The 16,386-nt window shown below is 38.4% G+C and overlaps 1 protein-coding gene across 1 annotated transcript in view; it reads left to right on the top strand.

Moving 5' to 3' along the window:
- Positions 1-16,134, top strand: part of LOC102139623 (pantetheinase) — a 33,425-nt gene extending 17,291 nt beyond the window's left edge. The window contains exons 3-7 of the mRNA XM_005551860.5: positions 3,249-3,441; positions 4,123-4,414; positions 4,849-5,210; positions 13,200-13,370; positions 14,395-16,134. Coding sequence (XP_005551917.3) covers positions 3,249-3,441; positions 4,123-4,414; positions 4,849-5,210; positions 13,200-13,370; positions 14,395-14,577 — 1,201 coding nt within the window. The 3' untranslated portion in view covers positions 14,578-16,134. The remainder of the gene's footprint in view (positions 1-3,248; positions 3,442-4,122; positions 4,415-4,848; positions 5,211-13,199; positions 13,371-14,394) is intronic.
- Positions 16,135-16,386: the final 252 nt, after the last annotated feature.

Here is a 16,386-nt window from a genome sequence, read left to right as displayed (position 1 = left end):
TTTGAAAAAGAGTTAAAAAAATCAGACATTAACAAATGCTCCAGGATTTCCATAGTTTCATACTAGCTGGTACTGCCCTAGCCAATCCTTGTTACCTCTTATTTGAATTATGGCAACAGCTTCCTAATGAGTCCCTTGCATTTAGTCTCTCATTGTTCTAGTACATTCTATATTGCGTGTTCCATTTATCTTTATGAAGAAAATTTTGACCAGGTTGTTTTTGTCTTCAAAGGTTTTAATAGTACCTATTTGTTACTAAATTTGGAACAAATCTTAGCCTCTTGTGCAAAGCTCAATATCCATCCTTCCTTCCTTTGTCCCTCTCTCCCTCCCTCCCTTCCTTCTTTCTTTCTTTCTTTTTTTTTTTTTTTTTGAGACAGCGTGTCGCTCTGTCACCCAGGCTGGAGTGCAGTGGCTCCAGCTAGGCTCACTGCAAGCTCCTCCTCCCAAGTTCATTTAGGTCATTCTCCTGCCTCAGCCTCCCGAGTAGGTGGGACTACAGGCACCCTTCACCACGCCCGGCTAATTTTTTGTATTTTTAGTAGAGATGGGGTTTTACCATGTTAGCCAGGACGGTCTCGATCTCCTGACCTCATGATCCACCTGCCTCAGCCTCGCAAAGTGGCTAGGAGCCACCACGCCCCCTCCTCCCCTTCCCTCTCTCTTTCCTTTCTTCTAAAATCTGGTAATATCTTCATTTCTCCCTCACTTTTGAAGGACAGTTCTGCTGGATAGAGCATTCTTGATTGTCAGATTTTTTTGTTCTTTCAGTACTTTAAATATATCAGCTCAATGCTTTCTGGTCTCCAAAGTTACTGATGAGAAATCTGCTGATAATCTTATTGGGGATCCCTTGTATGCATGAGTCACTTCTGTCTTGCTGCTTTCAAGATTCTTATTTTGTCTTTGGCTTTCTACAATTTGATTATAGTGTGTCTTAGTGTGGGTCTCTTCGAATTCATTCTCTCAGAGTCTGTTGAGCTTCTTGGATCTTTTTATTCATATCTTTCTTCAAATGTGGAAAGTTTTCAGCCATTATTTCTTCAAATAATCTCTCTTCTCCTTCTGAGACTCCCACAATGCATGTGTTGAACACTTGATGGTGTTCCTAAGGCTCTATTCAATTTTCTTTACTGTTTTTTGTTGTTGTTCTGCAGACTGAATAATTTCAACTGTCCTGTCTTCCAGTTTGCTGTTTCTTTTTTCTACATGCCTGAATTGGTCTTTGAATCCTACTATAAAATATTCATTTCAGTTATTGTAATTTTCAGCTCCAGATTTTTTAGGTTTTCTATCTTTTTATTGATATTTCTACTTTGTTTTGGTTTTTGATTTTCTCCACATCTTCCTTTATTTTCTTGAGCATCTGTAAAACCATTGTTTTAAAGTCTGTGTTTAGTAGGTCTGTCATGCAGTCTTTTTCAGGGATGATTTTAGTTGGTTTATTTTCCCTCTCCTTTGAGTGAGCCATATTTTCCTGTTTCTTTGTGTGATTTGTGATTTTTCTGTTTGATAACTAGACATTTGAATCTTATCACACGGTTACACTGGGAACCAGATTCTCTGGGTTTGCTATGTTTGTTTTATTGTTGTTGTAGGATGTTTGTGTTGAGTATCAGCTTGAGATGTAAATTTAAGGTCTTCTTAGGCCTTTTATGAGCCTGTGCCTTTCCCTGGGCATGTATGGCAACTTTCTAAATTTTCCTGTATATTTAATTGCTTTTATGTATCTTTTTCCTTAAATGTCTCACTACCCAAAGGAGAAAAAGAGAAAAATAAATAAGGCACTGGCTCTTTAAATCTCCTGGAAGCCACTTCAGCCAGAGAGAGGGCCTGCAAAAATGGTGTGTGTATGTGTGTGTGTATACACAACAATAGCTGCTTGCCTTTGTGTTTGTACCTCCATGATCAGAAGCAGCAATTAGTGATCAGAACACAGATCTCATATATTTGAAAGACAAGGTCATTATTGTCCACCCTGTTCCCATATGCTGCCTGCAAGCTGCTTTAGGAACACAGACATGGCAGCCTGTCACAGGGACAGGGGATGAGGAATTGGTAACCACTATTGAGCTGAGAGTTAAAATGAACTGAAATTAACTGTAAGTTACCTTCCAAGCATTCCTCTGGAAGTTGCAAGCACTAGAGCTCCAAAATAGCAATATCAGACAGATTTCAACCGTGCAATTGTTATCTAGGTGGGGGAGAAAAATTCCCTGCTCTGCTATCTTCCTAGGATCCCCCTACCTCTAAATTAAATTTTTTTGAGATGGAGTCTCCCTCTTGTTGCCTAGGATGGAGTACAATGGCGTGATCTCTGCTCACCACAACCTCCGCCTCCCAAGATCAAGCGATTCTCCCGCCTCAGCCTCTCGAGTAGCTGGGATTATAGGCACGCACCCAGCTAATTTTGTATTTTTAGTAGAGACGGAGTTTCTCCATGTTGGTCAGGCTGGTCTCGAACTCCTGACCTCAGGCGATCCACCCACCTTGGCCTCCCAAAGTGTTGGGATTACTGGCATGAGCTACCACACCTGGCCCCCGCAAAGTTGTTGTTTTTTTTTTTTTTTTGAGACAGTGTTCAGGGTTTTGCTCTGTTGCCCATGTTGGAATGCAGTGAAACTTACTGTAGCCTCAAACTCCCAAGTTCAAGCAGTCCTCCCACCTCAGCCTCCCAAATATCTGAGACTACAGGCACACACCACTATGCCTGGCAATTTTTTTTTTTTTTCACTTTTTGTAGAGAGACGCTCTTGCTTTGTTGCCCAGGCTGGTCTCAAACTCCTAGGCTCAAGCAATCCTTCCTCCTTCTACTCCTAAAGTGCTGGAATTATAGGCATGAGCAACCACACCCACCCCAAAATATTTTTTAATGCCTCTCTTCTGTTAGACATAAGTTTAGTAAACAAGATATGTAAGTCTTTGACCCATGATATCTACAGGATGCTGCAGACATTATAAGACGAACACATGAGTGAAAATATGATTACAGATTACGATAAATGCTATGAAGAAAAAATATGTGATCTGGTATCTTATCCTACAGTAGATAGCTACAACCAATTTTACTCAAGCATGGGATTCCTCTGAACTCCTTTCTTGTCTTAATCCTTCTCTTCTAATTATTGTTATTTAGAATTTATTTTTGCATATATCAAATAATAAGTTTCGGCAACTATCATTCAGGATTTTCTTAAAAGCTAAGATTGATTTACAAAGATTTTCTTCCTCCAATAAACATATATCAGATTTGGCCAAACCCCAGTACAAGAAAGACTCAGCTGCTTGGCCAAGAACAACTCTATCTACGTTGTGGCAAATATTGGGGACAAGAAGCCATGCAATACCAGTGATCCTCAGTGTCCCCCTGATGGCCGTTACCAATACAACACTGATGTGGTATTTGATTCTCAAGGAAAACTGGTGGCACGCTACCATAAGGTAAAATTAATTTGCAAATAATCCAATTAGTTAATATCTAAGGAAATAAAGCGGGCAAGGAGAAAAATACGTTATTGATAATGATAAGCATACTTTAGAAATCAAGTAGAGGCAAAGCATAGAAAGTAATGATAAAGTGTGGAAAGCTCCTATAAAGAGGCTTAAGGGGTTCCGTGTGCATGTAAGAACACAGGAGTGTGTTTTTAGGAGTGTGTGGGAGTCAGAAAGTGCTACATGCATTATGCTGCACAATGTTGCCTTTTGGACTTTGTTTTTTTAAAGACATACCCTGGCAATGGGTCTAGGCTAGAACGAAAAACTGCTTACCACATAAACTCTGTCTTGAGGAGAATGGAGCAAACAAAGTTCCTTGCCAAGGAAAACAGTTAAGTATACTTGGCAAACAGAAGTAATGTATTTTACTCCCATGTCTTATAAGACTCCAAAGGGTCTTTATAGATAAAGATACCCATGTACACATCTGTAATGTGGAGACTGAACCAAAGGCTCAGTTTAGCTGGAATGGCCTCTGGTTCTCTAAAGCAAACTCTTTTCCCATGAAAACAGTGATCATAGATTAAATTGGTACTAAGATGTGAGCTTGCACTTTTTCCAACACTGTGATGTCCAGATCAACTTCCTAAAAGAATTTTTTTTCTCTTTCCCTTCTGTTTATTGCAGCAAAACCTTTTCATGGGTGAAGAGCAATTCAATGTTCCCAAGGAGCCTGAGATCGTGACTTTCAATACCAGCTTTGGAAGTTTTGGCATTTTCACATGCTTTGATATACTCTTCCATGATCCTGCTGTTACCTTGGTGAAAGATTTCCACGTGGACACCATACTATTCCCAACAGCTTGGATGAATGTTTTGCCACATTTGTCAGCTGTTGAATTCCATTCAGCTTGGGCTATGGGCATGAGGGTCAATTTCCTTGCATCCAACATACATTACCCCTCAAAGAATATGACAGGTAATGTGTGATCTTAAAGATATGCAGGCTGATGTAATCAGAAAAAAAAAAAAAACATGTTTTTCTAGCTAATGCATACTCCTTAATACAATGTTTTCCAGCTCTTAATTTTTGAACATCTAGTTGTTAATATGCTATAGAATCAATCTCAGTCTAAATTGTTTTGTAGATTTATTTGGTTTTATTTATCTTGATTTTTTTTTCCAAAATATATGACTTCTTACATACATCTCTCCTTTCTTGGCTTCTTGGTGTCATACTTTAACTGATTTCCTCTCACTTCTCTGTCTTTATCAGCATGTTTTACTGAAATTAATAAAACATATAACTTAGAGAGAGTAAAATGTGAATATGAGTTTAAAATAGTAATAACAATCATGAAATCCCTTTTTACTTTCCCATTTCAAATGATATTTTCAATTTATTACTTCCAGGAAGTGGCATCTATGCACCCAGTTCTTCAAGAGCATTTCATTACGATATGAAGACAGAAGAGGGAAAACTCCTCCTCTCACAACTGGAATCCCACCCATCCCACTCTGTAGTTGTGAATTGGACTTCCTATGCCAGCAGTATAGAACCGCTCTCGCCAGGAAACCAGGAATTTAAGGGCACTGTCTTTTTCGATGAATTCACTTTCGTGAAGCTCGCAAAAGTTGCAGGAAATTACACAGTTTGTCAGAAAGCTCTCTGCTGTCATCTAAGCTACAAGATGTCTGACAACCTAGCAGATGAAGTGTATGCCCTGGGGGCATTTGATGGACTGCACACTGTGGAAGGGCGCTATTATCTACAGGTAATATTTTGATGTCAGAAGAGTTACTGGATAAAATAAAGACACTCAGTTAAATATACATTTTAGATAAATAATGAATGATTTTTTAGTATACGCATATCCCGCTTTTGGTGATTTATGCATCCTAAAACTTTTGTTGTTTACCTGAAATTAAACTTGAGCTGGGAAGCCTATAAATATAGGCTAAATTTATTTGCTACATCTTTTTTTTTTTTTTTTTTTTGAGACAGAGTCTCACTCTGTTGCCCAAGCTGGAGTGCAGTGGCACACAATTCTCATGACTCAGCCTCCCAAGTAGCTGGGACTATAGGCAAGCGCCACCATGCCTGGCTAATTTTTTTTTTTTGTATTTTAGTAGAGACTGGGTTTCACCATATTGGCCAGGGTGGTCTTGAACTCCCTGAGCTCAGGCGATCCGCCCACCTTAGCCTCCCAAAGTATTGAGACTACAGGGATGAGCCACCAAGCCTGGCCTATTTGCTAAATCTTGAAATCTTAGATGTCAGTTAGATGTCAGTTCGATTTTAAGCTGATTGGGGAAAGGCAGAACATTTACTTGCAGTAGCAGTATTAAAAATAAATATTTAAATTACAGATAATTATAACAGTTCATTGAAAACCTGTTTTATTTCCTCCTGAACAAATTAAACCATTTTCCCTATATGTTCACAAATGCCTATCTTGCTTTATAAAGAGTTTGACGCTAAGTGTATCCTGGACATGAATGGAGTTGACCACCAAGATTGTTCAATGGAATGATTTATTGCTGCAAAGATCCAATCTCTCACGCTCACAAGTGGCCTCCATGGTCCTCTAATTCTACTCTTCTCTTCCTTGGTCTGGCCCTCATCTTATCTCACTTAACAGAGCTTCCTGTTGACAGTCTGACAATCTCAGCTCCATCCAGTCAGTTCCCTACACTGTCGTTACAGAAATCACAAAAAGCTGTTTTTGATTATAATACTGTCTGGCTTAAAATTCTTCACTGACTTCTAATTGACAAATCAAATTTCTTAACATGAAAGATACACGAAGTCTAGATGTGTGGTCCCTTCCTATTCTCCATCCTCTAATTTCACTTCTACTTACATATATCCTGGTCTTTTGCAATATTGAGATATTTTCCTATTTCCTATTTGCTAGCACCTGCAGAACCTCGAGGTGTTTGCACAGATTGTTTGGTCCTTTATCCATGGCAAGCCCCACCTACTCATTTTCATAGCACTTTTCAGGTGTTATCTTTACCAAGGAGCCTGCCTGGATATTTCCCAAGGAGCTACTCCTACCTCCCCAGCTGAGTTAAGTACCTCCTTTGTGTGCTCCTAGAACACCATATGCGTAGCTTTATCAAAGACATACTATGTCATAGTATTCACATACTTATTTGAGACTGAGAACCCCTTGAGTGCTGAAATTATGCCAACTGCACAGTATTTTGTTTGCTCTATGATAACTACTCTATCAACACTTGTTCATTTTAGCAAGTGAAGGCCTACTATATGCCAGGTATTTATTTAGTGTTAATGATATGAAGATAAATAAGCATAGATTCTCCTCTTGAGGAATTAGTAATGGAGAAAGACATTTGAACAGATAATTTCAGCATAGGTTGGCATGTGATAGTCCGTAGAATGCACATTTTGCTGCAGGAGTACTAAAGAGCTCCACTTAGATTAATTTGGGAATGCAGGGAAGTTTCTGGAGCTGATGCTATTATCCAGGTGAAAAAGAGGAGGAGGGAATTCTTTGTGGTGTGAAGAGCATGAACAAGGGTGTGGATGCAGGCAGGAGCAGGGTCTGCAGGGAAAATCAAGCAGATCAGTGCTACTAAGGCATAGCTTGAGAAGCTGGGGTTGGTGGGAAATAAGCCTGGGGGCAACATCCTGTCCTGCAGGATCTTACCGAGCACACTTAAGTTTCAGCCTTTATTCTGCGGGTGATGGTCAGCTGGTGGAAGTGGTCCAGTGAGGGAATGATGTGGTCAGATCTGCCTTTGAGTGTATCATTTTTACTACTCTGTAGATGATGGAACAAAGACCCCAAAGACTAGATTATTAAAATAGTCTTATTAAGGGTCTGGACCAAGATTGTGTTTGTCAGAATAAAAGCAAAGCATGGAGTCTAGAAATATTTAGAAAACGGAACTCAGTGGCTAATTTGATGTGGAACAGGAAAGCAGAATGAAGAGTCCGGAATGTGGCAGGTTTCTGGCAAGAATGGCTGGGTGGGTGAGATGCCTCTGACAGATTAGGAGGCAAGAGAGGAGCAGACTGGTTGATAGTGGGTAGAGGCTGAGTTCAGTTATAGATACGGTGGTTTTGAAGTCGTTATGAGACATTCAGCTGGACATAGCCAGTTGGCTGTTGAATACTTTGGTGTGATGCTTAATGGAGGTACTAGAATTAGAAATATTGTTTCGAGAATCAGCAAGATACAAGGGGCGATTAAGCACGCAAGAGTGAATGACACTGCAAAGGAGACTGTACTGACAATAAAGAACTATTGACAAGGTAGAACCTTTAGGAGCTTCAGTATTTGGGGCAGGAAAGGACAGAGGACAAGAAACCTGCAAATACAATTGAGAAATAAAAGATAATTTAAAAAGAGAACATCTGGTAGATGCAAGGAAGTAGAGACTCTTGGAAGAAGGAAATCGGGAGGTGTATTAATGCAATACGTTGACCATTATTAGCATTTTTGAGTATAATTTTGGCAGAATTTTCTGAGCTCGTAATGATAGGATGATGGGCAGATTATATTGGGTTGAAAAGTCAAAGGGAAGTGAATGCATTTTTTTCCCCAAGAAGTCTTATCTGAGACAAGAAGAAGAGAAGCAAGACAAGGGCTTAACAGAGACTCATGGTCAGGAGAAATGTGTGTGTGTGTGTGTGTGTGTGTGTATATGTTTCTCAACAAATGAGAGAGCCTTGATTGCCTTTGTAGGTCTAGGAGAAAGAGCTACAAAAGAAAAAATATATAAAATATGAGAGGAATCAGGCCAGGTGCGATGGCCTGTAATCCCAGCACTTTGGGAGGTCAAGGCGGGCAGATCACCTGAGATCAGGAGTTTGTGACCAGCCTGTCCAACATGGTGAAACCCTGTCTCTACTAAAAATACAAAAATTAGCCAGGCATGGTGGCAGGCACCTGCAATCCCAGCTACTTGGGAGGTCGAGGCGGGAGAATTGCTTGATCCTGGGAGACGGAGGTTGCAGTGAGCTGATATTGTGCCACTGCACTCCAGCCTAGGCAAAAGAGTGAGACTCTGTCTCAAAATAAAATAAAATAAAATATAGGAGGAATCAATACTCCTACTCAGTGTTCCAAGGTGCTGGAGGAAAGGGGGAAAAATAGTATCATGAACACAGGTACAAAATGTCTAACAAGTGGAAATTAAATGAATTATATGGTATATTATGGTATATTATATGGTATATTATATGGTATATTAACATATGTAGCCTTATATATGTGACATACATGTGGTATTATATTGCTATATAAATTTTTATAATTGAAGTATAAATTGTGATGTATTATTTTTAAGTTTAAAAAGGTTGGTCACAAAACAAGAGGGTAATAATCTCTTAGCTTTTCTTCCCTCCTTTTCCTTCCTGCCTCCTCTACGTTTTCCTACCTTTTTGCCTCCCCCAGAGTCTCGGCTCTTCCTAAAGAGAGTTGTGGGAAGTTCTTTCTTAGTGTTGTGAGGTAGGTTAGCTTTGTCAAGTAAAACCAAGCTTTCTGTTTATCTTGCTAGACGGTGATATTCCATTTAAATGATTGGTACCAGTTATGTTTTGGAATCTTTCTATTTAAAGATAATAATACGTATTACTTGATATTACCAGCAGAATCTGGGAAAATACCCAGAATCAAGCATATTAATATATCTATTGGAAAACTTGGGACTATTCACCTTAAATAGCTTGAATAAAAATGTTATAGCCTTATGTTAATTCAAGTTAGGTCTTAAGGCCAATGTGCCAGTGGGTTACAAAAATCCTTTATTTTCAGAGGATTTTGGATTTTGGTATTGAAGATAAGGAATTTTGGTATAATATTATATTTATAATTTTTCATAGTCTAACTGTGATGATACATTATGCTTGAAAAATCTTGATTATCACCAAAAGCCACCTCCAATCCAAGTGAAGAGAAACAAAGAGAGGTAAAAGTGAAATAAACCCCTATCTTGCTACACAGATTTTCTAAGCATTCTATAGTGAATATGCATAATTTTGTTTATATCAATATGTCATTGCAAACTTATTGCTTTTATATTTTTTCTTTGTTTTTCCTAAAGTTATTAATTGCCTTATTTTTTAAAATTTAGTTAATTTTCTTTGACTTTTTTTTTTTTTTTTTTTTTTTTTTTTGAGGCGGAGTCTTGCTCTGTTGCCCAGGCTGGAGTGCGGTGGCGCGATCTCGGCTCACTGCAAGCTCCACCTCCCGGGTTCCCGCCATTCTCCTGCCTCAGCCTCCCGAGTAGCTGGGACTACAGGCGCCGCCACCACGCCCGGCTAATTTTTTTGTATTTTTAGTGGAGACGGGGTTTCATTGTGTTAGCCAGGATGGTCTCGATCTCCTGACCTCGTGATCCGCCCGTCTCGGCCTCCCAAAGTGCTGGGATTACAGGCTTGAGCCACCGCGCCCGGCCTGACTTTTTGTTAAAACCCCATATCTTCCAACGGCATCTCAGAATAATTTTCCCACAATATCATTTTCATAAGATTATCTAGAGCTAAAAATAATAACCTTTCTCTGCACTGGTTTCCCTCTAGTCCTTCTGCACAGCTGTCATATAGAGATTTCCTTAACTGTCATCCTAGGAATGCTCTCTTAGCTATTTCCTTGCTTTGGGTTCTCTGTTTTTCTCCTTCTACCTTTATCTGTTCCTTTCTTCTGTTGGAGTCAACACTGTCTAGTTACATTGCTCTAATCTGAACTGGCTGCTCTCCATGCCTTGTACATGATAGGAGTCATCCTGGAATCTCCCTTTATCCTCGTGGTGAAGATTTTCTTTTTTTACCACTTCCCGGTGTGGATTTCCTGTTTTCTGTTCCCCATCTTCCTTGTTTTGGGCTTGTGCCCTCTTTGTTGTTGTTAACAGTTTCTGGAAAGAGAGTGATTGTGATGCAAGATTTTTGAGACTTACCAGTCTGAAAGTGCCTTTCCTCTTAAATTTAGTTAAGTATTTCCCTGGGCATGGAATTCAAAGGTGGTTATAACTTTTCTTCAGGATTGTGAATGTATTATATCCTCACATCTTATGTTGCTATTGAGAATTCTGAAGTTCTTCTGATTCTTGATTCTCTGTATGTGTATTCCTCATTCTGCACCTTCCCCAGAATGCATGCAGAGTTTCTTCCTTTCCATTTTCTTTTTCTCTTTTTCTGAAACTCTTATTATTGGGATCTTTTGCCTCTTGGATTGGTGCTCTAATTTTCCGACATTTTCTCTGCTATTTTTTACTACTTTATTTTTTCCTTCTACTTTCTGAGAGATTTCCTCCTCTTGATCTTCCAAATCATGTACTGAATCTTTTATTTTTGTTAACATGTTCGTAATTTCCAAGAACTCTTTTTTCTTGTCTTCTGAGTTTTACTTTTTCTTCAACACTTGTTTTTTTGTGCATATATTATTTCTTCTTCTCTCTCTGAGGCTATTTAGAAAACTTTTTATTGAATCTCTTTCCCCCTGCTTCCTTTAAGTTGCTTTTATCTGCTTTTTTATTTGCTTTTTCATGCAATAAGTTTTTCTCACATATCTGGTAACTCTTGGGGATTATCAAAAACTCATAGAAAATTCTGAGCATGTGAGTAACACTTGCCAATTTTGAGCTTCATGATAGAATGACCTAGCTGGACCTTTTGCTGGGGGGAAAATTTAAGGTAAGTGTCTTTAGAGACTTCCTCTTGGGATGGTCATGTCTCGCAGTTTTCAAGATTCTTCTAATTTCCTTCTTGAATCAGTTGTCTAGTTTAGGAAATAAAAATACAGGATCTCCAGGTAAATTTGAAGTTCAGATAAGCTTTTTTTTTTTTTTTTGGTTGAGATAGTCTCTCTCTGTTGCCAAGGCTGGAATGCAATGGCATGATCTCCACTCACTGCAACCTCTGCCTTCTGGGTTCAAACAATTCTCCTGCCTCAACCTCCCAAGCAGCTGGGATTAGAGGTGCATGCCACCACACCCAGTTAATTTTTTATATGTCTGGTACAGATGGGGTTTCACCATGTTGGCCAGGCTGGTCTCGAACTCTTGACCTCAAGTGATCCACCTGCCTCGGCCTCCCAAAGTGCTGGGATTACAGGCGGGAGTCACTGCTCGCAGCCCAGATAAACATCTTTTTTTTTTTTTTTTAAAGTGTAAGAATGTCTCATTCAATATTTAAGACATACTTATACTAAAAAATTATTTGTTGTGTATCTGAACTTCAAATTTAACTGGGAGTCTTGCCCTGTGTTTTGCCTGGCAACCCTATTCCTGAAAGATAAATCCCTGCTGGCAGCATTAGGGAGCCAAGTGGGGAAAATGGCCTTGCAAGGTGTGGGTGGGGGTTGAGGGGGAACGTTTTCAACATTCAGTATTATTTATTCAGGTAATTCCCTTCAACTGTGTCTCTTAAACTTTCATCTAAAGAACATCCACTTTACACCCTCTGGAAATACTGTCAGTTATTTACTGGAGTAGGGGAGGATCAGTTACCAAATTTCTTGGAGGACTCAGTATGCAAGGCATCCTTCACAACTTTCTGCTCATTTTTTTTTCCTTTGACTGCCACAACTTTACTCCTAGCTCTAGGTACAGAGCGGTCCCAGTGATTAAATCTTTGAGTACTTTGCAGTGTAGATAGGGTTGATTCTTGGCTCTTTCTACTGTTAGTTTAGGTCTTGGCTTTCTTAGGTCTGCTAAATCAGTTACTACTTTTTCTATCAACATCCTAGTTTTTAAAACTGTGCTGTGGTCTATCCTATTTTCCTATCTTTGTGGGCTAAAAAATTAGTGTTCTTTTTGAAGGATTGTAGAAAATAAAATTGAAGCATGTGTTCATTCTACCTTTACCTGAAAGTTACTTCTATCCCATCTTAATACACTTGCACTGAAGTGATTACTTTCCACCTGCAAAGTAGAAACAATGAGACCAGTTAGTGGCTACTGCTTTAGTCAAGCAAGAAATGAAGGTAACTTGGAATATGCCGTACAGATGAATATGGATTTCCTTTTGGAAACTTTTCATCTGCATGGTGAGATGACTCACATACTTAGATTTTATATTCAATGGCTACATATTATAGTGGAAAAAAAACTTAATGGAGAAGTGTTTCAGTTCTTGCACAGATATAGAGGATATGACTTTTCCAGATTACAGGGGTTGCCTCTAGGTCAACGCTGGGGTTCATTACAACTCTGAAGTTCTTTTATTGTGTGAAACAGGCAAAAAGATATGATTTACACAGGTGCCTAAATTAAACTTTTAAACACATTTTAAATTCTTGATAATTAAAATCATTAGTAACTTGAGAATATTGAAGATATAATTGTTCATGGCTATAGGCCAAGGATCTGATTGCTTTTATGTGGCTAATCTTTTTGACAGTGAATTGCAGGAGGCACTGGGGCTTAAAGTCCTTTATTTTTATTATTAGTTGTATTAATTATTCCGTAATAAGCTGGATGACTCTAATGAAGAAGTAACATTATTTTACCAAATAAAGTGGCATAGGCATTTTTCCAGATCAAGAGAGTATTTCAGTTGACTTTCTCATTTTTTTTAAGAGCATCTAGCATTTTATTTAATTATTTAATTCTATTTTTATCTTTAAAATTTACCCTAGCTTTATTGTCATTAACGAATGAAAATTATATATCTTTACAGTATATGATGTGATATTTTGATATGTGTATACACCATGAAATGATTAAATCAAGCAAATTAACAAATCCCACATGACTTTCTTATGACTTACTGGTTTTCATGACTTCCCTAGATTTGTACCTTGTTGAAGTGTAAAACGACTAATTTAAAAACTTGCGGTGACTCAGTTGAAACAGCTTCTACCAGGTTTGAAATGTTCTCCCTCAGTGGCACTTTCGGAACCCAGTATGTCTTTCCTGAGGTGTTGCTGAGTGAAAATCAGCTTGCACCTGGAGAATTTCAGGTAAGAATCTTTGAATATTGCCAATTAGTTTCACATAAGAGGAAGCACTTTTTGATATAAAAACCTGCTCAAGTGCTTACAAATATCATAAAAATTTCCATTTGGAAAGTGCCAGATTGTCCTTGGGGATCATGAAGGACATTGAGCAGGCTGCTTTCTTGACTGGGAATTCTTAACATAGTAATTAGTGTGTCCTTGAGAATAAAAAGATATATATCTTATTTTGGGGATTATAGGGAGTTTAAGGTCTTCCACATAGAAAGAAGATTCAACGAGAGTAGTTTCAGAACCAGTCCCACTGGAGCCCATTAGGATACTGGGAAATGACGGCCTAGGGAAGTTGAAAGGAGTCCCTCTCATCGAGTGAGTCAAGGCTCTGTGTGACGGTAGAAGGAAAAGAGACAAAGAAAAGCTGAAAAAGAGAGAATTCGACAGTGGCTGATGTTGGCAAAAAAGCAAAAACTTTTTAAAGTTCAGAAAGAATCCCTTGTTGCACATGTGCTCTGCCCAGCCACATTCTTCCGCTGACTTCCTGCAAGTTCTCCTCTCACTTCCCGTCCTTGGTAGAAACCACTGCTGGGGTGAGGGAGGACAACAGAATGATGAGGTGGTTGTAGTGAGCAAGAGACAGGAGATGACAGATGCTCAGTTCAAACCCCTCTTAGTCAATTGCTTCAGGCCATTGTGAGGAGCAATTGTGGGGAGTATTTATTTTGTCTGAGAGGACTAGGTTTCTCTTCTGTATACTGCCAAATCCACTGGTTTGTGTTTATTAACTCTTACGGCGCCTCCACAGGTAAGTAAAGCAGAAGATATTGATTACAGGCATCTCAATAATAAATGAATCAGTGCCAGTTTCATAGCTCCAATTTTTCTCGTACTCGGCAACATTTCAAATTTTTCTGATGCAATAGAATTTGGCCAGCATTTTTGTTTCTTCATTCTGTTATAGTAAATTTTTAAAGTGAGTTATGGGATTGTATAACTTGAATGTAGCCTTTGCCTACTTTTTTGTTTTAATCAGGTGTCAACTGATGGACGCTTGTTTAGTCTGAAGCCAACATCCGGACCTGTCTTAACAGTAACTCTGTTTGGGAGGTTGTATGAGGAAGACTGGGCATCAAATGCTTCATCAGGTCACAAAGCACAAGCAAGAAGAATAATGCTAATAGTTATAGCACCTATTGTATACTCATTAATTTGGTAGAATATTGACATTTTCTGTTTTTTACTTGGGATAATTTAAAAAATGATGGATAAGAAAAGAAAGATTGTTCTGGGTTAATATTGTTCTCTAGTATAAGTGAATTACTGATTTCTCTTTATTTAGACAAACACACACACACACACCAGATAATATAAGCTTAATAAATTATCTGTTAATGTAGATTTTATAAAAAACTGTATTTGAACATTGGTCTTTCTTGGAAGTGAGCTAATTATATCAAATAAGTATTACAAATCTTTTATGCAGAAGAAATAAAAACCGGGTAAAAAACATATCAGAACTATCATAAAATTTACTTACAAGAAGGCTGCTCTTGTTACCACTTTTATTATAATACGTATCACTTATTCAGCTCTGTTGAAAATTTCCAAAGATTTTATTTGTTTGCTATTTTAGTTTTTCACCTAAACAATGCATTTTGATTCTCTTGTGGTTTGAATAATGTCTCTCAAAAATTTACATGTTGAAGTACCTCAGAATGTGATTGTATTTGGAGACAGGGTCTTTAAAGAGGTAATATAAGGTCATTAGGATGGACCCTAATTCAATATGACTGGTGTTCATAAAAGAAGAGGTGAGTAGGGCACAACAGGCTCAAAGGGAGACCATATGAAGACACAAAGGAAAAACAACTCTTTACAAGCTAAGGAGAGAGGCCCTCAGAATAAACCAACCCTGCCAACACCTTGATCTTGGATTTCCAGCCTCCAAAACTGTGAGAAATACATTTCTGTTGTTTAAGTCACCCAGTTCATGGTACTTTGTTAGGCAGCCCTGGCAAATGAATCAAAGACAATTCCTGTTCCTCTCTCCACCACTACTGTTTTCTACCATAATCTGAAGCTTCAACAAAAGGCTTACCTGGTAAGAATATTCAGCTGGTCTGGGTCCCCAAGACTCCAACAGACACTCTTAGAGAAGGATTGCTGATGGATTGATAGTGAAACCATTAGAACATTGAATTCCTCTGGAATTAGAAAATGAGAGAATCCCATTTTAAGAAATTAGGTATTTAATCTAGCATTATGTGTTCTATTTTAGTAACAGCAGAATCTCTTGACATTACACAATTCAGTGAAACAAAGAACATCATTTAAGCCAAAACATCTCGCAAAGTGACTAATAGAATCTGAGCACTAATATCATAGTACTGTGATGATGGACAATTACATAGCACCAATAGCAGCCATGCACTGTGCAAAGCATGCCTTTCTGCACAGGAGAGCAAGGCACTTGCAGCAGTGATCTATGCCAGCAAAACATCATTTTGAGACAAACATTTTTGTGGCAGATGTTCTTCCTAAAAAGTACTATATCATCCAAGAAATATTTGAGTAAAATCCCTTGTGCTTTTGGGTGACATTAACTGACATTTGCTTTTTTTCAAGACCTAATAGAAAATAAGAAAACCCATAATGTATTTAGAAACAGGAATCCACAGAGCAAGTCTCCATACTCTCATATAATTTCAATGTAAAACAGAAAACATATTGATGTGTTGGTGATAGGCTTGAATTATTAAAAACTTCAAAAGAATTCTAAATGTTTCTTTTCTGCTCAACATTGACAACTGTGGTAGGTCTCCCTTGTGGTGTAATGAATTGCCCCCAAACTAATATCTTAAAACAACAAAGATTTATTACCTTATAGAGTTTCTGAGGGTCAGGATCCGGGACTGGCTTAGTGGAGTTGTTCTGAATTAGGGCCTTTGTAAAGTTGTAGTTAACTTGTCCCCAGGGCTGCCATCATCTCAAGGCTTGGGTAGGGCTGGAAAAAATCTGTTTCTAA

This window comes from Macaca fascicularis, chromosome 4 (assembly GCF_037993035.2).
Source record: "Macaca fascicularis isolate 582-1 chromosome 4, T2T-MFA8v1.1".
Lineage (NCBI taxonomy): Eukaryota > Metazoa > Chordata > Mammalia > Primates > Cercopithecidae > Macaca > Macaca fascicularis.
This window is presented reverse-complemented; position numbering and strand designations above follow the sequence as displayed.